The sequence below is a fragment of the Manis pentadactyla genome, chromosome 18 (assembly GCF_030020395.1).
Source record: "Manis pentadactyla isolate mManPen7 chromosome 18, mManPen7.hap1, whole genome shotgun sequence".
Lineage (NCBI taxonomy): Eukaryota > Metazoa > Chordata > Mammalia > Pholidota > Manidae > Manis > Manis pentadactyla.
This window is the reverse complement of record NC_080036.1, coordinates 298,929-316,942: the sequence shown is the minus strand read 5'-3', so window position 1 is coordinate 316,942 and position 18,014 is coordinate 298,929. Positions and strand designations below refer to the sequence as shown.

The window sequence follows — 18,014 nt, the reverse complement described above, 5'->3', positions numbered from 1 at the left end:
GGTATAAGCCTCTATGCTTTGCATTTGTAGTTGCTGTGGACAGATCTTCCCTCTGGCTAGCCTAATGCCAGGGTAGGGTTTGCTGGTTTGTGAGCTAGTTGGGGCTGGCCGGGGAAAGGCGCAGTAGGCTGTGTATCACAGAGGGGGTCCCTGGAGCTGTGTAGCCAGCCAGGGAGCTGGAGCAGCTGGAAATCATGAAAGCTCCCAACCTGCTGGGCAGAGTGCACCTGGACAATTTTCTTAACCTGTCCTTTCTCCTGAGCAGTAAGCTCTGTGCAATCCTTGCCCGTTTAGCAGCCCTTTTGCTAAGGGCTTCCTTGTTAGGATGTCTCTCAGACTGCCTGGCTTTCTTTTGTCCCAGAGCAGCCAGATATGGATCCCTGCTCTCCACGAGCGGCCAGAATCCCAGTCTCCCCAGGAACTCTGCCTGTATTAACTTTCCAACCCAGTAGTCATGCAAGTCTCATGAAAGCACCATGAAATGTAGGTTTGTGCTCCCAGAGAAGATCTCCAGAGCTAGGTATTCAGCAGTCCCAAGCGTTCCACTCCCTCTCTTTCTCCCGCCGGTGAGCTGGGATGGGGAAGGGCTTGGGTCCTGCCAGGCCACAACTCTGGTACATTGCCCTGTTCCATGAGGTCTTCTCTTTTATCCAGGTGTATGCAGTCTGGTGCAGTCCTCCTTCCTGGTGCTCTTTCAGGATTAGTTGTATTATATTTCCATATTATATGCAGTTTTAGGAGGAAGCCTCTCTCTAAGCTCTCACGCCGCCATCTTTAATCCTCTCATTGCCAATGTTTTTTTTCTAAGAGTTTTATGGTTTCATGCCTTACATTCAGGTCTTTGATCCATTTCGAGTTTACTTTTGTGTATGGAGTTAGACAATGATCCAGTTTCATCCTCTTGCACGTAGCTGTCCAGTTTTGCCAACACCAGCTGTTGAAGAGGCTGTCATTTCCGCATTGTTTGTACATGGCTCCTTTATAGTATATTAATTGACCATATATGCTTGGGTTTATATCTGGGCTCTCTAGTCTGTTCCATTGGTCTATGGGTCTGTTCTTGTGCCAGTACCAAATTGTCTTGATTACTGTGGCTTTGTAGTAGAGCTTGAAGGTGGGGAGCGTGGTCCCCCCTGCTTTATTTGTTCAATACAGTACATGAGATATCAGCAGTCTATTTTCAGAGAGGCTTTGTGTTAGATGATTTTCCCCAACTGCAGGCTCATGTTAAGTGTTCTGAGCATGTTTAAGGCAGGCAAGGTATGGTCATATGTTCAGGCAGTTAGGTGCCTTAAATGTATTTTTGAGTTAGGATATGTTCAATTATAATGTTCATCAGGACATATCTGATAAAGTAAGTTGGGGAAGACCTTTGTATAATACATACTGATAATTTCATTCATCTGTATCACATCTTTCTGAGCTTGGAGTTACTCTCTTCCCTTAAGATGATGTTGACTCTCTTTCTCAGTGGCAATCAGACTTTTCACATCTATAAGTTCTTGGGGGACACTTTGTTCTGGTCTGCATTGTTGGCCATTTTCTCCCTCCTTGGGCTTTTATGGCACCAGGCCCCTCCAACCTGACTTTCCTGATTACTCTGTGGTTGCTCTTTCTGGATGAGCCAGTTCTCATCTTCCTGCTCTTTGAGTATTGGGATTCTCTAGGGTTTTGTTCTTAAACATCTGTTCACACTTGCAACCAGGATAATATCATCTACTGTTGTGGTTTTGACTGCCTTCTGTAAGCTGGTAATTACCCAGAATAATATGTCATTTGTCTAGGCCTGTATTTCTTGCTGCCCTCTGGACATCTCTTCTTTCAATTCATCAATTATTTAAAAATTTTCTGTCACACTACTTGTCATATCCACGTTTCTAACCATTTATTAATCAAGTGTTCCTCTCTCTCCATGCCTATACCTGAAGCATCATACAGAAAATTCTTCAAAATCTGCTCAGATTTCTATGCGTTGGGGAATGTATTCTGATGCCCAACTAGACTTAATAACAAGCCTTGCATATAGAAAGTGTTACACTTCCCTACCTCTCCAGAGCTGAGCACAGGGCCTGAGATGTATGGGGACTTGGACCCTAGCTTCAGTTGATGTTGTCCTGCATTTCTCACCAGCTTGGCTTGTTTCTTGCAGCTGATGTAGAAGGCCAATCCTTAAGACACCGAGACAAGCGGCTTAGTTTAAATTTGGTAAGTTTGATGTTTGAGTTCTTTTCAGCCTCAGCTTTACCAAAAATAGCTTAATCTATGTATGTTCCCTTGAACTGTTTTGAGACTAAGCACTCTGAATCTCTGAATCCCCCTTAAGGCTTGTTGTCTGGGAAATACTGGACTTAGTCTTCTATAAGGACCCTGCCAGTTCTGATGCTTGACTCAGGGTAGTTACTTCACGTGTCACAGTATACTTAGAGCATTTGTATAAATTCATGACCCTTCATCTTCCAGCAAGTCCCAGGGTAGAGTTGGAGTTAGAGGCTTGTCTGACTTTACTAAGGAAGTTTAGAGTTATTCTTCGATCATTTGCAACTGAAGCCCTCTGTGTAGCCATGCAGGTTCTCCCCGGTGCGCCCCACAGCCTCGGCCAGTGTTGAAGACAGCTACGTGCCCATGGGCCCGGTGCGCCCCACAGCCTCGGCCAGTGTTGAAGACAGCTACGTGCCCATGGGCCCCCAGCCCATTGCCTCTGGTCTTGGACCTCACTTCAGCCCTAATGACTACATCCCAATGAGCTCAGGAATCATCCCAAGCCCATTGTCTGAGCTGCCTGCAGACCTGGAGCCACCCCCAGTGAATAGACATCTCAAGCCTCAGAGGAAACGTAAGTCACTTGAGCAGGCCTACTGTGCAGGAGAGGGGAGCAAGGTCCTGGTGGCCATGTGGGAAAGCTTCCTTCCTGACCTGCTCTGGGGAGGAAGCACTAGAGAAACCATCCCAGAGGGCCATGAAGTATAGGAGGAAGGAGCAGTGGCTTGGATTCAGTGGGAAGGCCTGGGTGCTTATAGGCACATATGTCCTGAAAAGCCATGTTCACTCCAGAGGGCTCATCTTTGTCTGCTTCCTTAGCAGAGGCCCAGAAATAAGTGATGATGGGTAGGAATGGAATGTACCTGGCATCTCTTCATTTAAATAGTGCTTGAATGTAAGATCGCAGGTGGCCCCTTCTGTAAAGCAGTGAAGAATGACCTTTGACGCTAATCCTTGAATGTCATACCTGGTCATATGTGTCACTGTCCTGTGCATGCCTATCATCCCAGGTGTTTGGGGTTGCAAGATTCCTTGGAGCATCTGCATTACTGTCCAACAGCTTTTCTGGTCGTCTAAGCAGCATGGACGGAAGGGGAGAAAGGCGAAGAGGGAAAGAAGTAAAGCACGTCTCTCCTGGGAGACTGATTGAGCAGCAGGAGAATCACTGTCCTATGCCCTGGTGATAATGGAGGGAAGTTCAGCAGTCTCTGCCCATAGAAAGAAATATAAAATCTGGTCCAGGCAGTGGCTGCTGATGTGGGGAAAGATCAAATGCCAACTGCTGCTCTAGATGCCAAAGCTACTGCAGTGAACAGAAAAGGCCTGTCCTCCCAGAACACAGTCTAGATCTAAACCAGATAATCACAGATAAATGCATCTTTGCAAACTGGGGGGAGTGTTGTGAAGGGTAAGTACAGGAACTCATGAGCCCATGATGTGGGGCCTGATGTTATCTGGAGGTCAAAGAAGACCTTCCTCAGCAGGGGATATTGAGCTGAGATCCAAAGATGACCAACCAAGCAGAGAGATGGGAACTGACTGGGTCCTGCCTGTGGTAGCATTTCCTTGAGGTCATAGAATTTCACTTGTTGTATTCACACAGTGCTCCCAGCACCTAGAACTGCCTGACATAGAGTGAGTACTCAATAAATGGATATTAACTAGAAACGTATCACTCTGAACTCCTGAGAACTAACCATACTGGATATTCTGTTATCCTGTAGCACGGCCACCTCCTCTGGATCCAAGAAACCTGTCCACCATCCGGGAGCACACATCTCTAACCAGGTCCTGCACTGTGCCTTGGTAAGTCTTTGATTGCACAAGGGGGCCTTATCCAGCATAGACTCTCTCAGTCTTAGGCCCCTTTGATTAATTGTAGTTGAAGTTCACTTGATCTAGCTTAAACCAAAGGAGAGATGGGTTTATTATCTTGGGCCACAAGTGTTTTTTAGATCACATGGAAAGGAATAGAACTGAATCTCTGGGGATACGGGAATCAAGAACTAGGGTGTTACCGAGAACCCAGTGAATCCTCTCCATCTCTCTTGGCTTCTCTCCTCACTTTTGCTCATTGCTCTTTCTTTGGGGAACTCCTTTCTCAGTTGCACAGTCTTCATGGCCAGAGATAGCTATAACATAGATCCTGAGATTATTTATTTACATGCTGCAATTCCAGTACCAACAAAGACAGCCTCTTTTTTAATCACAATTCACATCTCTTGGCAGGGGAAATTTTCCTGATCCAGCCTGAATGAAATCAGCTATGGCCCAGGGGGAGGGGCCAGTAGTACTGACTTGGCTTCCAGAAGTCCAGCTTTGTGAATGTATCTGCACCTCCCAACTCACCTTTTAGAACATAGATTTTCAGAGTCCTGAGCCTGACCCAAGAGTTTCTTGGTTAACGCTAAATGCCACAGGATATAATTACTTTGTAAAGCAAAATTCTGAAATCAGCTATATTTCCAGCCAAGGTTACAGAGACACAGCCTATGCTTCTGCCTCAGGAGTAGGATGAACATTGGTGTGCAGTCTTGTTCTCATCCATCAAAGGAATGATCACACTTCCTTACTTTTCCTGGTTACTTTGACTGGAAACAAAAGCACCCCAAATTTTGTTTTTGTTTTCCTAAATGACAATGATGCCTTGGTGTGTTTCTAGAAAACTTGTGAGCTGTGTCATGTGGAAAGCCTAGAAAAAAGTAGCCTTTGAGAATTGGGAGCCGTTTGCCCCAGGGTGGGCCAGATGCTGCCAGGTAGTCTCTACTGCTTTAGGAATTGCTCTGGCCAGAGGAAGTTGTATCTGAAAGAGAGGGCTGAAACCCCACAGAGGCCATGTCCAGTTCCTGGCTGGCTTTCAGAGCAGCTGTAAGACATTGCTTTGACCTCATCTGTATTTTTGTTCTTAGCAATCGAACCAGATTTCTCTCTCCGGAAAGAAATGATATTCATTCTGCAAGATTTTTTGCCCATTCTGTTTCCAGAGAAGAGGAAGAAAGCTACATCCAAATGGTAATACTGTATTTTTCACTATTCTCATTCTTCACCGCAGTCTGTATTCTTATGAGTTCATCATAAAGGAAACATACTTACTTCAGAAAGCCCCGTGCAATCTTAAAACAATCACTTGGTTGTAATACTGTATCGCAGTGATCTCTATACAGGGAACAAATTGATTTTGAAGCTGGTTTTCTTTCCTGCCATATTCAGCTCCTCGTACCATTTTGAGGCCACAGTATGTCAACAGTACCCAGGGCTGAGACAGCAATTGAAGGATGAATCCCTAAAGTCCCACTGGGATGTGGGTAGTGTGTCTCAGTCTGTGGAGACTAGTGTTATAGGGTCTTTCTGTAGACCTGTGAGGATAGAGGCCTGATAGCTCTGTCCTTTGATTAGCCATTTACACTTCAAGAATCCTAATCTATCCCTCCTAATCTCTGTTGGCCCTTCTGTTCTCTTTACCTTGGATTCTTTTGAGAGCATGGGCTCTTGAAGAGAGAGGTTTTCAGAACCTCTGGCAATTTTCAAGCACTTCAGCCACAATTGTACCTATTTTGCAATTTAAAAATGTAGGGAACTCCAGAGAGAATCTGTTTTAACTATGAAATTTTGAAGAGAGATCTTAGGACAGTAGTCAAGGCATTGACTATATATATATATATATATATATATATATATATACACACACTTTTGAGAAAACAATTCTGCCCTCCTATGCATGATGATAATAGGCAGTTAAAAATTCAAAAAACACTAATCTCCAGTGAAGCGGTGGTAATGAGATGCCTTATTTTGCCTTTCTGTTTGATAAAAATTGTGCTGTAAGTGCACTTAACCATATGCAGATGGAAAGTGACTCATACGCAAATATACCGTGATCTTCCCAATGTTTTTCACACTTAGTAATGGCCCTTGGGAAACTTCTAGAATAAAACACTCTTATAAAGGATGCTGACCAGCTGTGCTCTGTCTCTAGAGAGCAGAAAAGGAAGTGAATTTATAACCTAATAGAAGCAAGTGCAGGGTTATTCCAGACACTAGCAGTTCGCTTCTGATCTTTCAGGTTGTTTCATTAACAATACAGTTAAGGACTGATTTCCTGCCTCAGTTTTTAATCATTGTTTCTGTGCATTAATAGGCAATACTACACAGTAGATTAAGTAGGCCAAAGGAAGGTAGCTGTGAGGGAATCAGCAGATAAGTGTGTGTAAAGGCTATCTCATCTCATTCACTTGTGTTTTTTTTGCTTCAGTAATATGATAATTGCCAAATGACTTTGACTGACATTATTTCACTTGTTCATGTAACCACACTGTATGGTGGACAGAACTAATATAATTTTATTTTGATTTTGCACATAATCATATGCATTGAATTGTTTTACTCCTTGAGGATAGGTTCTGATCTGAATGTAAACATTTAGGCCAGGGGCGAAAATACAAGTTTATTAAAGTCAGGTATCCTTCTTTATCCTGTACCAGGCTCTGGAGCATTCTGTCCTCTCCCCACTGTACCTGTCCCTCCTGCTTGTGGCTTGGTGAGGAAGGGCTTGGGTCCCACTTGACTGCAGCTCTGCCCTTTGTCACTTCTCTGTGTGGTCCTCTCTCCACGAGGCTGTAGGTGGCCTGTTATGCAGTCCTGAGGATGTTTTCAGAGTCAGTCGTTGCTCTCTTGCTGTGTACATGGGAGGCGGTTTTCACCTTGCCTTCCTACTCCACCATCTTTTCCACTCAGTAAACTGGAATATAAATGGAAATGTCTTTACATATTTTATGTCAGCTTTACTTTCTTTCAGCAATGTTTTGTAGTTTTCATGTACAAGTTTGTCTCCTTGCTTAAGTCTATTCCTAAATATTTTACTCTTTTTGATGCTATTGTAAAAGAAATTGTTTTCTTAATTTCCTTCTCAGATTGCTAATTGTTAGTGCATAGAAATGCAACTGAATTTGGGGTGTTGGTTTTCTATCCTGCAGCCTTGCTGAATTTGTTTATTTTTTTGTTTATTATTAATTTTTTTGCATGGAATCTAGTGTTTTCTACATATGAGACCATATTATCAGCAGATTATTTTGCTTTTACTTTTACAATTTGGATGCCTTTTATTTCTTTTTATTGCCTAATTCCTTTGCTTAGAACTTGTAATACTCTGTTGAATAGAATTACAAAAGTGGATATCATTTTTTAATTCCTAATCTTGAGGGTCTTTTTTTTTTAACAGATTTTATGCAGACATAAATTTTCATTTCTCTAGGGCAGTGGTTCTTAACCCGGGGTGATTTAGCCTGCCAAAGGACATTTGGCAATGTCTAGAGGCAGTTTTGATTGCCACAGCTTGAGGCAGAAGGGGTGGTAGCACCACCTACTGGCGTTTAGTGGGAAAAGTTCAGGGATGCAGTTGCACATTGCACAATGCATAGGACAACCCCACGCCCCCAACAAAGAATGATCTTTCCCCAAAAGTCAGTAGTGCCACTGTTGAAAAATCCTGCTCTTGGGTAAATACCCAGAAGTGACATTGCTGGGTCATTAGCTGTGTTTAACCTGTCATCAACTGTATGTTTAACTTTACAGGGTAATGCAAAATCTTTTCCATAGTGGCTGTACCTTCTGCACCCCCATCAACAATTTATGAGAGTTCCAGTTGCTCTACTGGAGCATACTTGGTATTACAGGGGTTTTTTTTTTTGAATAAGTTTAGTTGTTTTTGTTTTGTTTTGTTTTTTATTTCATTTTTATTTTTTTGGTATCATTAATCTACAACTACATGAGGAACATTATGTTTACTAGACTCCCCCCATCATCAAGTCCCCCGCACATACCCCATTACTTGTCTTCTCTGTGCTACACTGCCTTCCCCTTGAGCCCCCTACATTGTGAGTGCTAATCATAATGCACCTTAATCCCCTTCTCCCTCCGTTCCCACCGTCCCTCCCCAGTCCCTTTCCCTTTGGTAACTGTTAGTCCACTCTTGGGTTCTGTGAGTGTGCTGCTGTTTTGTTCCTTCAGATTTTGCTTTGTTCTTATGCTCCACAGATGAGTGAAATCATTTGACACTTGTCTTTTTCCTCCAGACTTATTTCACTGAGCATAATACCCTCCAGCTCCATCCATGTTGTTGCAAATGGTAGGATTTGTTTTCTTCTTATGGCTGAATAATATTCCATTGTGTATATGTACCACATCTTCTTTATCCATTCATCTACCGATGGACACTTAGGTTGCTTCCATTTCTTGGCTATTGTAAATAGTGCTGCGATAAACATAGGGGTGCATATGTCTTTTTCAAACTGGGCTGCTGCATTCTTAGGATAAATTCCTAGGAGTGGAATTCCTGGGTCAAATGGTATTTCTATTTTGAATTTTTTTAATCTATCAGAGCTTTAAGTGACAAATCATGAGCAAACTCCCTAACATTGTTCTAAATCTATACAATTCAATTAAAAAAATATATATATTTTACTGGAACAGCATGGAGAAGACAAGTAATGACTCTACATCCTCTTACTACGCTGATGGACAGTGACTGGAATGGGGTTGGGGGGAGCTGAGAACTTGATAATATGGGTGAATGTTGAAACAACAATGTTGTTCATGTGAAACCTTTATAAGATTGTATATCAATGATACTTTAATAAAAAAATATTTTACTGGAAAGTATAACAAAGTGAAAAACAAATAAATGTATGCATCAAAGTATTATCAAGAAGCAAACACTCCTATGAACACCATCCACAAAGAAGCCTCTCTAGGCCTCCCTCAACCCCTTCTGCTGCCCATAAAGGTAGTCATTATCATGAGTCCAACACTGTTTTTAAATGTCATATAAATGGACTCATATAGTATGTATTGTCTTTTATCTCTGGTTTCTTTGATTAATATTTTTTTGTGAGAACAGCCTATGTTGTTGGGTGTAGCTGTAGTTCATGTGCATTGTGGGAGCACATGCTTGAATGTACCATAGCTTATTTAATTCATTTGCCCTTGATTGAAGTTTTTGTTTTTGTTTTTATTTAGACATTCTAATACATGTGTAATGGTATTTCGTGATTTTAACATTAGGGAAATGTATGTTGAACATATTTTTGTGTGCCTACTTGGCCCATATATCCTCTTTGGTAGAGTTATCTGTTGAATCCTTTTGCCCAAGTTTTAATTGGGCTGTTTGTTTTCTTATGTTGAGTTTTGAGAACTCTTTATATATTCTGCGTAAAGGTCATCCAATGGATATGTGACTTGCACATATTTTCTTTGAGTCTGGATCTTGTCTTTTCATTTTCTTCTGTCTTTTGCAGAGCAAAGATTTAAAATTTGGTTAAGCCCAAATTAGTGACTTTTTTCAATCATGGATTGTTAGCATGTCTAAGAACTGCCTAATCCGAGGCTATTAGGATTTTCTCCTATGTTTTCTTATAAAAGTATTATGGTTTTACATTTTACATTAAGGTCTGTCATCCATTTTGAGTTGTCATATAAGGCATGAGATGGTATTGAGAATAATTCTTTGCATATGAATGTCCAAATGTTCTAATGCCATTTGTTGAAAAGACAGTCCTTTCTTCATTGAGTTGCCTTTGAACTTCTGTAGAAAATCAGCTGGGCATATTTTTTTAGTCTTTCTGTTCTGTTCCACTGACTTATGTGTCTATCACTTTGTACCATTCAGCCCTGATTACCAAAGCTTTACAGAAAAGTCTTAAAATGGGCAATATATTCTTTACAATTTCATTCTTATTTTTAAGTCTTTTGTTATTCTACATCCTTTGCCTTTCCATATAAATTTTAGAATAAGCTTTTATTTACAAAAATATACTGAAGAGATTTTGATTGGAATTGTGTTACGTCTATGAATAAATTTTAGAATCAATGTATTTGCTATGCTGAATATTCCAATTCATGCATATGGTATGTCTCCCATTCAGATTTTCCTTACTACTTTCCTCAGAATTTTATGATTTTAACATATAGATCTTATGCACATTTGATTAGATCTCTACCCAAGTATTTCATTTTGAGGGGCTATTGTAAATGATATTTTTGTAATTCCAGCTTCCAGTTGTCCATTGGTGATATGTAGAAACATGATTGACTTTGTATGTTGGTCTTATGTCCTGCAGTCTTGCTAAATTTACTAATAAGTTGTATGAGGTTTATATTTTCTTTAGATTCTTTGGGGTTTTCTGTTTACAAGGTCATCTCATCTGTGAATACAGTGCTTTATTTCTTCCTTTTCAATCTGGATGTTCTTTCATTTTTTTGCTTGCCTTAACACCAGTCCAGTGCTTCCCTACAATGTTGAATAGGTACAGTGAGATGAATCTCTGTGTCTCCATCTCATGGGGAAAGCATTCAGTCTTTCACTATTAAGTATGATGTTAGTTGTAGGTATTTTGTAGATGTTCTTGATCAGGTTAAGGAAGCTCCCTTCTATTTCTAGTTTGCTGAGCTTTTTTTTGTTTTTAAATCATGAATGGGTGTTGAATTTTAACAGATGCCTTTCTGCATTCATTGACAGGATCATTTAGTTCTCTTAGACTGCTTTAGTATTGTGGATTTTACTTTATTTTTTAATATCGAACCAGTCTTGTATTCACTGAATAAACCCCATTTGCTCATGGTGTATTTTTTTATGTATTTCTGGATTTGATTTGCTAACATTTCATTGAGGATTTTGTGTCTGTGTTCATGATGGATGTTGATCTGTAGGTTTTTCATAGTGTGTTTGGTTTTGTTATCAAAGTAATATACTGGCTCGTCAGGAAGTATTCTTTCCTCTTCTATTTTCTGGAATAGATTGTATAGAATTAGTGTTATTTATTCTTTAAGTTTTTTGGTATATTCACTAGTGAAACCATCTGGGTGAATTCAGTTTTGTTAATAGTTATAGGACCACTAACGTGATCTCTGTAACCTTGGGTGAATTTTGGCTATGTGCCAGAACCTCTACCATTTTGCCTTTCACATGTAGGTCTGCAGTGAATCTGGAATTAACTTTTTGTGTACGGTTTGAGGGAGTAGTTAGGTCTCATTTTCTTCCCCTCATATATTTCCCCAGCTGTTCTGACACCACTGATTTAAAATTATTGTCATTTACCAGTATCCTGCAGTGCCATCTTTGTCATAAATCAAGTGTTGAGTGTCTCTTTGGACAATGCCACAGTACACAAGTGATTGCAGCTGTGTAAGTCTCAGTATCTGGGCAAGGAAGTCCTCCTGCTTTGCTAATCTTCTCGAGGTTTCTTTGGTTATTTGTGCTCCTGTCTATTCCCATGCAAATTTTAGAAGCAATTCCTAAAAATCCTACCAAAAAAGAAACATTGTTCTTTGCAGGAAGGGTTGTCAAAATTATTTAATCCAACATTACTAAGAATTGGGATTACATTTGCTCTAATTTTGAAAATCTGATGGGGTACTTCAGTTAGCAGTGTACCATGAAAACTGCCTACCATATAAAAAAGCTTAAAATGGTAAGAGAATTTATTCCTTAAATCCAAAATTCAACAAAAAGGAAGAAGAATCTCAGGGGCTAAAAATGGCAAGAAATTAAAAATCATGAGAATCAGTAGGAATCACAAATAATGGAATCAAATATAGAAGTAAGCCATTATTAGAAACATTGGATCTTGACTATAAAATAATTGTGTCTGACATATTTAACGAAATGGAATGAGGAGAAAGGACCTTTTAAAACTTCTAAAATAGGGATGAAATTAGAAACTCAATGGCTGAGTTAGAGTAAACCCAAAGAGGGATTTAGTAAATTAGAAGATGGGTGTGAAGAAGTTACTAATAAATCAGGGCAAGGAGATAAAAACATAGAAAGTTGAGACATGGAAGATAATATGAGAAGGTCAAACATCTGTCAAGTCATAGCTGCAGGAGGTAATAGAAGAAAAAAAGGAGAGAATAGGAAAAGGAATAATGGCAGAATTTCTAACAATTTGTGAAAGATACCAATCCTCAGACAGTCCAAAGACTCACAAGCAGTTCAGTATAGGCAAATGTTAGTGGTAGAATGTAGATGGTGGGTATATGAGTGTTCACAGTATATTTTCCTTAATTTGCCTGATTGGTAGAAAATCTTCACAGTGGTAAGTTGAAGAATTGAACCACATGAAAGGAAAATGAATAAAGGCAGAGCAGCAGTTAACAAAATAAACAACAAAATCAACATAACCAATCAAGAAAAAGCAGTGGATACAAATACAGTATTAAAAATGTAAAGGAAGTAATTGCAACTACACCAGAGATTAATGATATAAGAGAATATCATGAACAACTTCATACCAGTGAATATGAAAACTTCGGTGAAAATAGGCACAATCTCAGATAAATATTACCAAAAATGGACTCAAGTAGAAACGGAAAACCCAAATGGTTATGTAATCATTAGAGAAAGTTAATCAGTAGGGAAATTTTTACTGTAACGGCCCAGACACTTCCTGCTGAAAGGAAGAGATTGTTACAGTCTTATATAAAGACCTCTAGGGAATAGAAAAAGAGGAAATATTACTCAACTTATTTTATAAGGCTGAAATAATTTGATACTAAAACATAGCAGTTAATATAAGTAGAAAATTATAGACCGATCTCATTCATGCATGTTAAAAAAAATCCTAAAGAAGAGTATGCGCACTAAAATCTTGTAAGTGAATGTTCATAGCAGCATTTTTCATAATAGCCAAAATTAGAAACAACCCAAATGTTCATCAACTGATGAAAGGGTAAATGAAATATGATCCATCCATACAATGGAAAGTTATGCCTCCAGACAATGAAATCAAGTACTGATACATGAAACAACGTGGATGAACCTTAAAAATAATATGCTGATTGAAAGAAGCCAGTCACAAAAGACCACACATATTGTATGATTCAATTCGTGTTAAATGTCTAGAATAGCAAATGTATAGAGACAGAAAGTAGATTAGTGGAAGTTGTCTAGAGCTTGGGGAGATGGTGGGACTGGGAGATGATGGCGAAGGGGTACAGGGTTTCCTTATGGGTGATGGAAGTGTTCTAAAATTGATGGAGGTGATGCTTGCCCATATATGTGACTATACTAAGCACCACCAAATCATGCACTTTAAATGGGAGAATTCTATGCTTACAGAATTATATTTCAATAAAGCTGTTAAAAAGAAATCCTAAAGAAGATTTTAGCAAAAGAAATCCACCACTGTATAAAGCTGAGAATATACACAAACAAGATGGATTTATCCCAGCTGTGCAAGGTGGTTTTGACATTTGAGAATATGTTCATGGCCATCTTGGTAAAGATGGCAGATTGACCACAGGCTTCTGCTTTTCCTCCATCCAAAAATATCCTCTAAAGTCACAGTAAAGGTATTTTCTAAAAGCATGAAACCCACGAGGGTGTGAGGATTTGAAGACGATGACAGCAGTAGCATTGAAAACTGGAAAACAGATATGTAGTTAATGACTTATCAGACCCAAGAAATAAATACTAAATATACCAGTGGGGAAGGCAAGAAGCACCTCACTGGAGAAATACCCAGAAGGTTCAGGAATTGCCCATGGCACATAGTTATGGAAGTAGAGAATATTGGTAACTAATGGATTTATTTTTATGTTTCTCCTTTTGTCATAGTTTTCATTTCCTCCAGTCTGTCTTGGTCTCTACCCTTCATGCTTTGAGTACATGCATAGTGCTTGTCAACTGTGGGGTTCACTGCAAGGTGACCTCACTAGACAGTTTTCTTGGGGAACCCCTGATGTCAGTCCCTGGGTCTTGCTTCTTGGGTTGACCCAATAGTCCAGAGGGCTACCTTCCAATATCCATACTCAAATGTTAAGGTCTAGTTGTCAACACTGAAAAAGAAGGGCTGGGGAAAGAAAGGTTTCAGAAAAGGTTCTCATACCTGTTATGTGTATTTACTTAATCACCTTGTTTCTTGTATTGTATTCTTGGTCAAATGTGTCTAGTGTCCTCCCAGTGCAGAGACCCGTTGTTTGAGTATAGACACCCACTTCCATGACTGTTCATGTAAATGGCCCCTTTAAACTCTAGCCGTGGCTCTGTTCCATTGATCTGCCTTCCTTAGAGGCAGTCGTCCTGGGGCTAGGCACTTCCCTACCTGCAGCCCCAGGGAAGGGAAACAGGCTTGTGACTTGGATCAGGGCTCTGGCAGCGAGAGGTCACACAGTCCCTGCACTGATCGGACAGGCAGGGGGCTCTCAAGGAATCACTAAAGCTCATGCAGAGAAAACCAGGAAAACTCCCAGAAGGCATTAAAGGTCCCACTAAATCCAGAGCTCTGAGGCAACTCTTGCTGGGTGGGAAGGCAAGAGGGGAATCAAAGCAAGGTGCAGGCCATGCTGGTAAGGAGTGGTTAAATCCAGTAGGCCCGGCAGAGGAGGTGATTGACCACTGTCACCCAGGCTCCAAGACAAGGGGACACCCTCACATAGAAAGGCGACCACGTGTCACACGCCTGTCCTCTCTCTTCCAGGTGGGAGCATCCTCTTCAAGGTTAAAGCCAGACACGCCTCTGGCATGCATTCTGAAGAACTGGGAGCAATTTAATCCCAGACCCTGAAAAAGAAGTGTCTTATCTTCTGCCCACAAGCCTGGCCTCAATACAAACTCTCTGATGGAGAGGCTTGGCCCCTGAGAGTAGTATACAATAAAATAAGGTTACGCAGCTAAATTTATTTTAATGCAAGGAAGGAAAATAGTCAAAAGCCCGTGAACTACTACAATATGGGACTAGTTTTCTAAATTATTTTGGTGGAAATCTATTCTACTTATTGGGTTCATCATCATTCTCAAAAATTGGGAGGTTTTAAAACTAGACTCCCTGAAACAGAAGAAATTTATCTTCTGCAATACAGCCTGGCTTTAAGTGACTGGAGCTAGAATTGTACTTACATTTCATTTCCAGCCTCCTAGACACACACAGCCCCTATCAGTTCAGAGCCTTCATCAGCCCTGTTAGACCTTAACCCAGTTATATATAAACTGCTCGCCCTTAGAGTGTATTCTTAAAAACTGAGATACTTTTAGTCAAATAAGCTAAAAGGAAAGGCAATTGGATATCAGTAACTCAAATCTCTGTATCAGTTTATGTCTGTGTATATGTATGTTCTTTTATGAAAAGTGTTGCCAACCATAATCATTACGTCTCAGTCTGTATGTTTGTATGTCTAAGCATGTAAATGAGAAATATTTTTCTACCTCTGAATGGTATTAATAAAAATTGATTGAAAGAAAAGCGCTTGTGAAAATTGGGCATTCTAAAACTTCCAGAAAATTCTAATAGAAGATATTAAGCATTAATGCTGATTTAAGTTGAACTGAAACGGACATATCCTTATGATTATCAGCTGCCTACGTTTACTTAATGTCTTTTAAGTCGATGTTCTCTGCTAAATCTTTCAAGAATAAAATGCCTAGAGGCTTGACTTTGTCTAATGTTTGGTAAAAGTTTTGTAAGTAATCTAGCATAGTTGTTAGGAATGAGTAAACTAAATAAGTAGCAAGTGAACACCTTAATAATTGTGTGTTACAGTGTGTATACCTACAAATGGCCTGAGAATTTTTGTAGTAACCTAAAACTTTAAAGTTTTTCTAAGTTAAGTAGACATTTTTGTGCTTCGTGAGAGATTGTGCTGTAAAGCACACGGTTCCAGAAATTATAAAGTGTGTTCATAAATTTGTCAAACTAAAGAATGCTAGTGTAATGGTTTACAATAGCCTACTTCTCAGTGTTCACTGAAAATTAAAGTTCCTAATGATTTAAGTTATAATTAAAACTACTTAAAGTAATAAGGAAAACATCTCTGCATGATAGAAAAGATGTGTGTTTTGGTAAGAGAAAGTGTAAGAAATGAAAAAATGAAAATGTGTTTTATTGAAAGTAAAAGGCAACTTTGTTCTCAAGTACAGCTGTTTATTTAAAGAGGGAGAACACTGTAAAAGGAAAGCTGTAAAAAGTTTGTGGAAAAATTTAATATGGTCATGCTATGTGAAATTAAAGCAAGTGAGTTTTGATATATCAAGTACACAGCAAAACTAGAATTTTTTTCTATTTGTTAAAAGGAAAAAGTTTTTTTGAATTATTTGTCTGCTCTTAATGTTAAAAGATTGCAAAGGATTTTTTAATTGTTTTATCAAATCAGTTTCTCATGCTTAAAGTCTCAGTGAGTTGTGTAAGTACTGTGTAACCTTCTGTATTTGCCTTTAACTTCTTATTGTCATTCTGATTAAATAGGTAGTTTCATAGTGACCTATGATTCTATTTAGGCAAGTGGCTTAAAAACTTTCTTCTCACAGCTTCCAAAAATCAAATTCAAAAAGGTGCTTTTACCTCTAATTAACTCTGATATTTTCCAGAGGGCCCCTGGAACATGTCAGAGAAATTTTTTCACATTAAGGAAAGTTATTTGGTTAATTTGGCTTATTTATCAGATATATAATTACCTGCTTAATTACCTGAAAAGCACTGTCAAAGGGAATGATGCTAAACTTTGTTACTGAATGTTTTGTTACAGAAATATCCGTATTTCCTTATATCAACTATCTTATAGTAAGCTCTCATCAGATCTTTAACCATTGTGATTTGTAAGTCTTTTGTCATTTTTAGTCACTGTTTAATTACTCATAAACTACTAAAGAACTAGATTTCAGCTGAAAAGGTATTGGTTACATAGGATTAAGTAAACTAAGGAAGATGATTTTGTGGCTTTTTGTTTCAAATGTTGCGGATAAAGTGTTTTAAGCTTTTTCTCTTAAGCTGACAACAGTTTAGTAAATGACTGTCTTTATAAGCAGAATTGAAACTTTATCTTTCTCTCTACCTGATCCCTCCAGAATTTATATTTAGCCATGCATTCTTTTATCTACTTGTAAAGTTTTTTCTTCCAGAATGAAAAATACAACTCCAGTTGTTGTTACTTAACCTAATAACACAGTTTGTTCTATCTTGCCTAGAAGCCATGAAACTGAAAATAGTAATAGAAATGGAACCTGGAATAAAAGTGCCCATCTTCCGAGGCCCTCTCAACTGACCAGGGATGGAGACCTAACTAACTGCACCCCTTACTGCACCCCTTCTCAGCATGAACCAGCCAGAGTGGTCGTGACCCCCTTTCCCTAGCAGCAGCTAGGCTCTCTATCTGTTGAGGGGGGAATGAAACAGGGACCATAGGTGTAGTCAGAGTAGGGTGAGGGCCTCTGGGAAAAGCAAGGCAGGATATTTACAGTCAGAGCAATGTAACGATGTAAAGAAGTTCCTATTGAAACTCTGTGTTCGGCATGATGCAAAGTCAAGGTCAGACCAGTTCTCTAGGATAAAGATACTAGTCTAGGAATATAGACATCTTCAGTGAGATCAGTTAAAGGTCAAAATGCCAGGAGCAACTTGGCCTGGAATGTTTGAGTGTTCCGCAAATAAAGGTATCTCAGGAAAAAAAAAAACAAGTCAAGTATATCAACATACTAAAGAGAAAAACTTATTATCCTATTTAGATGCAGAAAAAGTATTTTGATGGAACTCAACATCTATTCACACACGGGAACTTGAGACATGATTGGAGGTGGCATTACTGGGGAAAGGATGGCTATGCATGAGGGGTTAAAAAAGGGATTTCACCACCTATTTCAGCACCGTATCTTAAAATCAGTTCTGGGTAGACGATTACTTAATTGTGATAGGCAAAACTTTATTTTAGGAGAAATTATGAGGAAACAAATTATGACCGCATCACAGGAAGGATTCTTTAAGCAAAATACAAGA

General features: G+C 39.3%; 1 protein-coding gene across 3 annotated transcripts in view; it reads left to right on the top strand.

The window, feature by feature from the left end:
• The window catches only part of LOC130681481 (GRB2-associated-binding protein 3-like), a 70,013-nt gene that overhangs the window by 49,670 nt on the left and 2,329 nt on the right, over positions 1-18,014 (top strand). For all 3 annotated transcript variants that reach the window (XM_057494734.1, XM_057494735.1, XM_057494733.1), the window contains exons 5-8: positions 2,150-2,205; positions 2,560-2,833; positions 3,984-4,065; positions 5,169-5,271. In XM_057494734.1, coding sequence (XP_057350717.1) covers positions 2,150-2,205; positions 2,560-2,833; positions 3,984-4,065; positions 5,169-5,271 — 515 coding nt within the window. The remainder of the gene's footprint in view (positions 1-2,149; positions 2,206-2,559; positions 2,834-3,983; positions 4,066-5,168; positions 5,272-18,014) is intronic.